Below are 9,847 nucleotides of genomic sequence, written 5' to 3'. Positions count from 1 at the left end.
CTGCTCATATTTCTTGCTCTTCTCTGAACACCCTCCAATTTGTCAATGGCTTTCGGGTAAAGAGGTGCCCGGAGCTGAAAACAGTGCTCCAGAGGTGTCGTGTAGCGGTGACAGGAGATGATAATCCCTCTCTATACAGCCTTAATGCGACCCCACCTGGAAGACAGTGTTCAGCTCTGGGCCCCACAGCTCTGAGGAGACTGCACCTGGAATATTGTCTGCAGGTCTGGGCTCTTCCGTACCAGAAAGGTGTGGCCAAATGGGAGGGAACTGGGAGAAGGGAAACTCAACTGATTAAGGAGAAGAGGAGCCTGAGTATCAGGCAACATTTCCTAATGGGGCAGGCCTGCTGGGTAATGGAATAATCTCCCCCAGGAAATGGCTGGAGTCCCATCACTTGAGTCACTGAAAAACAGGACTAGACCAAGCTCCAGAGAATAGACATTAGGAAACCAGCAACAGAGTCCTCAGGGGCAATGGTATAAAGGGCCCGAAAAGGCCGCTTCTGACTGATTCTGTCTCCCTGTCTAAGCACCTTGTGTCTCTTTGACCCCTCTCTGGTTACAGATACACCTATGGGACCCCTGTCCCCGGCCTCGTGAATGTCCGTGTATGCCGGAGATTCTCCCAGTCCAGGTCACGCTGCTATGGAAGAGAGGCCAAGGCTGTGTGTGAGGAATTCACCAGACAGGTGAGTCCAAGGCCCATCCCATAGGCAGGAGGCGACTGTCTTGAGGAGGGCGATCTGTGTCTGTCAAAGGGGATTGTTAGACCTCAGCTGGGATTCTGTGTTCTGGGTTGGGCTTTGTCTCACAGGAGGGAGGTATTGGTTAGAAGGAGGTGAGGCCAGGGCTGGGGGATATAAATTATGAAGAAAAACCCCTCGGGTGAAATCCTGGCCCCATTGAAATCAATGGCAAAACTCCCATTGACATCAGTCAGATCAGGATTCACCCCAAATGGGTATTTCATCCATCTGGGAAATAGAAGACCCTGAAAGGTTTTTGTATCAGTGAACGGGATTGAGATGGAGAGGGGAGCAGGAGCAGAGCAGAGGAGAAAGCAAGAGGGAACTGTAGGATCTGGAAGAGAGAGAGAACTCAAGAGGAAGAAAAAAGAGAAAGACAGGCAAGGAGGTAAAGAGAACGGGGTAGAGCAATAAAGAGAGAGACGGAGAATATGAAGGAGAAGAAAGTAAGAGAGAAAATAGAGGTAGGTTAGACAGAGATAGTTGGAGGAAAAGAAAGAGAAAGAAAGAGAAGGAGGAAGAGAGAAAGAATGTGCATGGAGAAAGAGAGAGGATTCCAAGGGTGGATAAAAGACACAATGAGATTTATCACACTAATGGGAAGTTGCAGATCTAGGGGATGTAATCTGAACAATCAGGGAACCAGGTGTGTAACTTGGAGAATTTGGGGTGAAGTGCATCAGAGAGGGCAGCATTTTGGATATGTCACTGGGGACCAGAGATGCCTTGATTGGTTTGTTGAGGAAGAAGGGAAGAGAGGAAGTCAGGCCGGATCAAGCCAATAAGAGGATGGGATTAAGGCAAACCAAGCAGTAGGCAAATGTCTTGGGTGCTGGGGTATCTGTTCCTGTTTCACACGGACCTGAATTGTACAGGGACCTGAATTTCCATGGTAATTTCCTCTTTGGTCTCTGGCTCAGGCGGACGTTCGAGGCTGTGTCTCCAATGTGGTGAAGACTAAAATATTCCAGCTCAAGCGAAAGAGTTATGAGATGAAAATTGAGGTTGAAGGCAATATCACGGAAGAGGGTACAGGTATGCATCATGCTGACCTAGTGGAGCTGTGGGGCCACACTGTAATAGCAGTGGGCGTTGCAAGCCAGCACTGAAGGGCACTGGCAGAACTGGACAACGTGAGGCAGGATTGCAGCATCTGGAGGTGCTGCAGGTCAGGGCATTAGTTCAAGCCCCTCTTTGCCGTGTTTTCTTTCAGGAGTGGAGTTAACTGGGACAGGCTCCAGTGAGATCACAGGCACCATGAGCAAAATCAGCTTTGAGCAGGTGGACTCTCATTACATACCAGGGATCCCCTTCTCCGGGCAGGTAGGGAACCTCTGAGAGCCCAGGAAATTACCTGACACGAGTGTGCTTGTCTGGGGAGAATGAGAACTTGCAAATGGAAAAGGGAAAACATGGGAGGATCACAAACCACAGGAACAGGAGCCATCTCCCTCTGCCTCTACACATGCTGTGGTATCCTTGCCATTAGTGGGAATTGCAGTGCCTTCCTCTGACCCCCTGGTGCTGTCAGAGACAGGATACAGAGGAGAAGGCCCATTGGTGTGGCCAGCACAGTCCTTCCCATGTTCCCAATCACAGACTCTGTGAGGACGTGCCGCCTCCTCAGGTGGTTCAGACTCACCCAGCACATTCACACACACCTGGCCCTTGGTCAGCTCTGTAGGAAACACCCTCTGGAGCTGCCTCAGGGGAATAACGTGGGCAAAGGGTCGTTAGGAATGTGGGGACTGCTTTCCCTGCCTCGTATAAGCAACAGAGATTGGATTTGTTCCTTTAGGTGAAGCTGGTGGACGGGACCGATGCTCCAATCGCCAACGAAACCATCCGGATTTCCATAGGGAGAAACAACTACGAAGCCAACTACACAACGAATGAAGAGGGCCGAGTCTCGTTTTCTATAGACACTGTCAACTTCACAGAAAACTTGATTCAAATCACTGTGAGTGGCTGAATCCAGGGAGCTAGGGGATGGGAGGTGTCACTGACTAAGCTCCAGGGGAGATGTCCGTAGGTTTATTGACCTCTCTGCCCATCGGGAGATAAAACAAAGAGTTTGTTGGCTGGGAATTTCAGTCTCCTCCTCTCTGTCTTGCTCTCTCTCTGTCTGTCCCTTGCTCTCTGTGTCTTGCACACACTCTGTCGCTCTCCCTCTGGTTCTCCATCTCTCTCTCTCCATAGGAGCATGGAAAATGCAGATCAGTGCACGGTGCACTGAAAAATCTGCCAAGAACATGTTTTTAAAAATACCCACTTTTTCCTTCTGAAATGCTAGTAGACTTGTTACTCACTTTTTGATCTGATGTAAAAACGTTCTTCTTTATCAGGCAAACCATAAATCTGAACTGAACTGTTACGACACAGACTGGATCACCCCTGTGTATGGTAACACCATTCACATGGCAACACGCTTTTACTCCCTGAGTAAGAGCTTTCTCAAAATTGAGCCCCGTCTCAGACTTTAAGCTGCGGTTCCAATGAGATGGTCCGGGTGCACTACATCCTGAAGCCAGAGGCCGTGGGGGAGCAGAAGGAAATCGTCTTTTACTATGTGGTAAGCCCGGACCTAGTGACCTCTACCTCCGTACACATGACACAGCACTGGCGGCCAGACACCCATATATGTCCCAGGTCCCCAAACTGCCCCGAGGCCAGGTTCTCTTGACCTTGACATTTACATGTAAAAGCCAGTGAAGGAAATGCAGAACTGGCCAGCCAGTGGATGGTTTCTGCAGGGAGAGATTTCAGAGTAGCAGACGTGTTAGTCTGTATCCACAAAAAGAACAGGAGTACTTGTGGCACCTTAGAGTCTAACAAATTTATTAGAGCATAAGCTTTCATGGACTACAGCCCACTTCTTCGGATGCATACAGAGTGGAATAAATATTGAGGAGATATATATATACACATACAGAGAGCATAAACAGGTGGGACTTGTCTTACCAACTCTGAGAGGCCAATTAAGTAAGAGAAAAAAAACTTTTGAAGTGATAAATCAAGCTAGCCCAGTACAGACAGTTTGATAAGAAGTGTGAGAATACTTACAAGGGGAGATAGATTCAATGTTTGTAATGGCTCAGCCATTCCCAGTCCTTATTCAATCCTGAGTTGATTGTGTCTAGTTTGCATATCAATTCCAGCTCAGCAGTCTCTCGTTGGAGTCTGTTTTTGAAGTTTTTCTGTTGTAATATAGCCACCCGCAGGTCTGTCATTGAATGACCAGACAGGTTAAAGTGTTCTCCCACTGCTTTTTGAGTATTATGATTCCTGATGTCAGATTTGTGTCCATTAATTCTTTTGCGGAGAGACTGTCCGTTTTTTTTTCTCTTACTTAATTGGCCTCTCGGAGTTGGTAAGACAACTCCCACCTGTTTATTCTCTCTGTATGTGTGTATATATATCTCCTCAATATTTATTCCACTCTGTATGCATCTGAAGAAGTGGGCTGTAGTCCACGAAAGCTTATGCTCTAATAAATTTGTTAGTCTCTAAGGTGCCACAAGTACTCCTGTTCTTTTTGCAGGGAGAGAGAATTTCTGACTTGGTCGAGGTCCCAGTAAACTCCAGTCTGGGTCTGGGACTCTGTATGGCTCTGCGGGATTTACTGCTCCTTCCCCACAGGAAGGCATCAGTATAGACACCCCCCACCCCCAGCATTCCCCCATGAGCATCCCCCACCTCCCACCAGGACCCCTGTAACAGGAGGGTTTCTTCTTCCTGGCAGGTGATGGCCAAAGGAGGCATCGTGAGGGCAGGCACCAAGGTGCATCCCGTAGGGGATGGAGAACGTGAGTAGAGCTGCGTGAATAACTGATTTCCTGGTTCCCTGGCCAAACCAGAAACTTCAAAAAACAATTGTTTGGGGGCGACTGAACCATTTCACTTTTGAACTGCTTTAATCTTTTTAAAATTGAATTGAGGGGAAATTGTAAATGAGGAGTTGTTTTGAATTAAAAAAATGGAACCTTCCATTTAGGAAATGTCGAAACAAAACCTTCTGATTTGTTGCCGATTTTTTCCTGCCCAAAACTATTTCGTGAATTTCACACAAATTTGTGAAATGTTTTGGTTGATCCGAGTCTGTGTTTTTCAACAACAAAAAATCATCTGAAAAATTTCAGCCTGTTCTCATTGTGAGCTCTCCCCACCCCTTTCTCTGCCTGTCCTGCTGTGTCTGAAGGAGGTGCTGAGAACAACGCCCTTCTCTCCTCTTTGCTTTCGCTCTTACTCCTTGTCTCATTAGTCATAGTCTTGCTCTCCCTTTGAATCATAGAATACCAGGGTTGGAAGGGACCTCAGGAGGTCATCTAGTCCAACCCCATACTCAAAGCAGGACCAATCCCCAGATAGATTTTTGTCCCAGATCCCTAAATGGCCCCCTCAAGGACTGAGCTCACAACCTTGGGTTTAGCAGGCCAATGCTCAAACCACTGAGCTATCCCTCCCCCCTTTGACACACATACAGTTCCCCTGACCGATTTCATTTCATTAATGGCAGTCTGAAGGGATCCCCAGTTTGACTGATTCAGGCTGGCTGGGCAAATTCCACCTTGAGGAGCAGGAGTGTGGAATCCCACCCCCTCTGCAGCCCTGTGCGCACAACCCTCCGCACAGAGCCCCTGTACAACATGCACGTCTTTCCTCGCCTTCATTATTGCATGGGCATTGGGGTCCTGCACTGATGGAGGACAGTACTAGACTCCAGCTGATATGGATTTAAGGGACATGCTGAGATCCACCAAACCCATCTCACCTGAACATCCTGCACCGGGTGTTTGCAGTAAGAGTCAAAGGCCTCAACTATGTGCCAAAACTCTTACCCTTGGATAGCGAATTTTTCAGGGTGGCTGATGTTGCAGCCATAATGAGGGAGCCTAGGGAAATGTGTGGCCCTGGAGCTGATTCTCTATAGCTTAGCCCCCGCACCCTCTCTCTGTTTGCCAGATATCCAGGTATTTGAGCTGAGCCTCCCCGTGGGGCCTGATATCGCCCCCCTGGCCCGGGTACTCGTATACACCACTTTACCCAGAGGGGACGTTATTGCCAATTCCGAAGATTTCAAGATTGAAAACTGCTTTGCCAATAAGGTGAGCATCCGGTTTCTATAACTCGCATTCACCTCATGGACAATGGCCCACCTGTGGAACCTGGAATTGCAAATTTCAAGGAAGACTCAGGAAATGTTCAATGGCTCCATGAGCCCATCGGGCACTGACCATGGATCAGTAATTGAATATGAGAGATGAATGCACATCAGGAGTAATTTGCATAGGCAGAATTATAAGGGTGGAAGCAGAACTGACGTATGGGGGCGCTGCTGGTCATGTTTGAATTGCATTGGTCAGGGCTGAGGGGCATTGGCAGGGCTTTGTGGGGAGCCCAGGACTGGAATAGCGGGGGCTGCAGGGCAGAGTTCAGGGGCATTGACAGAGCTGTGTGCGGCGGTTCCAGGACTGGGCTGTGCTGCGAGGCAGAGTGTGAAGGTACCTGGAGAAGTAGCTCCTCTAACTCCTTTCCTGGCATTGCAGGTTGACTTGCATTTCTCTCTGGACAAGGGCCTCCCCGCCTCCGACACTCACCTCCGGATCGGAGCCTCCCCGGGCTCCCTGTGCGCCGTCCGTGCTGTGGACAAGAGCGTCCTCCTCATGAAGCCTGAAGCCGAGCTCTCGCCCAGCTCTGTAAGTGCCAGCCTGGCCCAGTGATCAACAGGTGCAAGAGCTGGTCTTGTCTGGAAAGTGCCAAGAATCACTCGTGAGAGCTAGGGCAGAGCAGTCTGTCTGTTATTGTAGGGTCCCTCATCAGCACAGGGGCTGTGCCCACTGCTTGATCTATGTAGGGCCCTCATGAAAACTATTGCTGCACCCAGTGGTTTATAGTTCTGGGGCCACTTGTGAGGACACAACCACACATACTGATTTATTACTGGAGGGCCACTGGTGAGCACTGGTCAGCACACACTGGGTTATTATGGAAAAGTCAGTGCTGAGCCTTGGAGTCAGACATTCTGCTCTGTTACTGTAGGGTTTGTTATTGTAGGGTCAACCTTGGTAACTGGGATTGCACGCACATGTGTGTTAGTTTAAAGCTGTCTGTGATCACTAGGGTGACACACGCTGGTTTATTATTATTGGGCCTGTGGTCACTGACATCAAGGCGTGTCCCCGCAGGTGTATAATTTGCTCCCAGTGAAGGAGATCAGGGGTTATAATTACCGAGAGCACCATTTGGAGGAAGAAGACAATAACCCTTGTGTGAAACTCGACAACGTCATTATAAACGGATTCATCTACGGACCCATTTCTCCTGACGGTGAAGGGGATGCCTACAATGTTCTCAAGGTGAGCGCCACATCTCCCTTCAGTGTGTGAAATCGCTGTTAGTTCAGAAGATTTCCCCACCATGTTCTTGGGTGAGCAAACTCCTGTCATATCCCATAGGTGCTGTCTGAGTGCACTTAGCTGGGTGCTCGTTAGCCAGCACATTTGAGGTAATAACTAAAGCTGGGCCAGGAAACCCCAGATGGGAACCCCCCAGCATTGAGGATTAAATGCCTCTCTCAACCACTGAACTCTAGAGGTTTCCCATCACTAATTTAAACATGACAAGGAGACATTCTAACAGCTGGGGCACAGAAATAGAGCCCAGAAATGGGCGACTCTGTCTCTGCAGCCATTTTGTCAAAGAGATCCTGTCCCACACGCTCTCTATCCCATCTATGTAGGTCTCTGTGAAGTGCCAGTCTCCATTTTATTTACACACGCACTCGCAGAGATGTGCGGAGTGCCGCTCTGAGCCAGCACCCAGGGTAATTACCCAGCCCCAGCTAGTGAGGGTTTGGTGTCCTGCGGGATTTCAGGTTTGTTCCCAGTGGGACTTGCTCCCAAATCAGCCAAACCCCAGCATACCTGACAATGACTGCTAGGCATCTCAGCAGAGAGGCAGGGGATGGACTGGGGCAGAGAGACTGAACTCCCTCCAGGGCAGGGCCGAGGCAAGCCGGCAGGGGCTGAGTGCACAGTGGAAGCTTGCACTGCTCATGCCTCTGATGAACCTGCTCTGAGGACACACAGGACGTCCATCACCAGCTGCTGGTCCAGCGCCCTTCACTGACATAGACCTCGCCCTTCGCTTCCCACCAGCCACACTGGCATTGACCTCTCAGGCCTTAGTATCTGCTGTTGCAATGACCCATCCCTGCACTGTGATAAGCCCGTCACATACCGATCCAGTCCAGACGGCACGTTTATCTCCCGACGTATGGTTTACTTTACCACATGGCTGTCTGGGTTATCTTTTTACAGGCGATGGGTTTAAAAGTCTTCACCAGCACCAAGGTCCAGAAGCCCAGACTCTGCATGGAGAGAATGTACAGTAGAACATATGTACCTGCGGGGGCTGGTATTAGCGGTAAAAGAGCTTGCTTTGTTTTACCATGCTTATACCCCCCGTTAGGTGCGTTTCCTGCTCCCCTCCCTTTCACCCTCTCCTCTGCATGGAAATTAGACCAATTCGACCAGACTCTGATCTCAGCTATGCTGGCCAAAATCCACTAACGTCAGTCCTGAAATAGGAATCTGGTCCATTTCCACCTGCTTGCTCCACCTGCTTGCTAACCTTCCACCAGCTAAGGAAATATGCACTGTTGTAACTACACTAATGCAGTGGCACCTTGCACCCCCTAATGTAGATTTGTTGCACTGGCAAAAAACAGCAGCTAAATCTTGTTGACTTTGGTTGCAGCTCTCTCAACCTGGAACAGGATAATTTCCACTTCCAGGTTTTCACCTTCCAGCAAGTGCTAGAGAAAAAAACTAAGCAGAAAGAGAGCCAGGTTCAATGGGGAGGGAGTGTGAACCCAGGGGGAGAGTTTAGGATTGGGAAGCAGGAAATATGTTCTCCATTCTCAGCTGTCCCATCAACTTGACCTTGGATGAATCATTTCACTTCTTTGTGCCTTAATATTCCTATCTGTAAAAGGGGACTAATTATACTTACACAACCTTGTGAAGAGCTCTGAGATTAGATGGCTAAATATTAGTGTTAATTATGCTCTCAGTTAACTAGTGGAAATGAAGAGTAACCAGATCAGATTACTAACCCTCTAATCCAATGTCCCCATTCCTACTGTAGAACATCAGACTACTGGTCTATATATGGCAGCGTCCTGCCTCCTGACCATATTGGATCAGCACTGTCATCTTTCTAGCGCAAGGTCCCTCTTCAGACAGTGGCCAATGGTGGCTGCTTCAGAGGAAGATGGAAAACCTCTGTATTACACCTCACTGTGCTATGGGGCAAATTTCTTCCTGATCTATGGCTGGATATCAGCTTATGCCCTGAAGCACGAGGACTGATATCCCGGATCATCTGAATCCTAGCTGGTGTCACTAGTGTTTCTGCTACTCTTAGTCATATACAGACACAGGATTTTTTTCTGTGAAACTCACTGAACTATTTGCATCTATAACGGCTTGGGGCAGTGAGTTCCACCAGTTAATTCCATTTGAAGTGGATATAGCCAGGGCTCTGAGGGCTGCTTCAATGCAGTTATTATGTCTGGGCTTCCCATATCCTCCATGATGGGTGGAGTTGGAATAAACATGTTCATTCATCCATACCACCCCTATAAGAAGTGCAGAAGTCTTTAGAAAATGGACAGTGCTGAGCTCATAATAGGGCAATAGAGATGTTTTTTCAATGGCTTCTAAAGAAGTTCAGAAAAGACAGCTGATGACATTGGGAGAGTGGGGTGGGGAAGGGAGTAATTGGTTGCAAGCAAAGATAGGTTTAAGTTTGGGTCTGAATTTGAAAAGAGCGGGTTTCAAATCTAGGGTTTAGAATCCAATCTGTCACTAACTGGAAACAAAGTGCCATGATATAGAATGGGGTCTAACATATCACCTTTCTCTCCCTTACCTCCTCCAACATCTAAAGCGGGGCTCTCATATGAGGCAGATACCTTAGTTGGTGGCATGATGGAAAATCTCATTCATGGCCCAGTGGAGACAATCCGGAAGTATTTCCCTGAGACGTGGATTTGGGATTTAGTTCCAGTGAAGTAAGTGATGTTTAGGGGATGTG

At 48.5% G+C, this 9,847-nt stretch overlaps 2 protein-coding genes across 2 annotated transcripts; both read left to right on the top strand.

Moving 5' to 3' along the window:
- Window positions 1–567: 567 nt before the first annotated feature.
- LOC135980189 (pregnancy zone protein-like) lies at window positions 568–4,543 on the top strand (the record flags this gene model as incomplete). Its single annotated transcript, XM_065580241.1, has 6 exons — window positions 568–691; window positions 1,669–1,783; window positions 1,962–2,071; window positions 2,547–2,708; window positions 3,094–3,320; window positions 4,491–4,543. Coding segments are annotated over 5 exons (649 nt in total), but the record flags the coding sequence as incomplete, so codon positions are not given.
- LOC135980188 (alpha-2-macroglobulin-like) lies at window positions 3,249–9,824 on the top strand (the record flags this gene model as incomplete). Its single annotated transcript, XM_065580240.1, has 7 exons — window positions 3,249–3,320; window positions 4,491–4,554; window positions 5,711–5,853; window positions 6,295–6,444; window positions 6,934–7,104; window positions 8,068–8,173; window positions 9,701–9,824. Coding segments are annotated over exons 1-7 (830 nt in total), but the record flags the coding sequence as incomplete, so codon positions are not given.
- Window positions 9,825–9,847: the final 23 nt, after the last annotated feature.

The sequence above is a fragment of the Chrysemys picta genome, unplaced genomic scaffold (assembly GCF_011386835.1).
Source record: "Chrysemys picta bellii isolate R12L10 unplaced genomic scaffold, ASM1138683v2 scaf2145, whole genome shotgun sequence".
Lineage (NCBI taxonomy): Eukaryota > Metazoa > Chordata > Testudines > Emydidae > Chrysemys > Chrysemys picta.
Note: the sequence above shows the minus strand (reverse complement) of the source record. Positions and strands in the feature narration are given on the sequence as shown.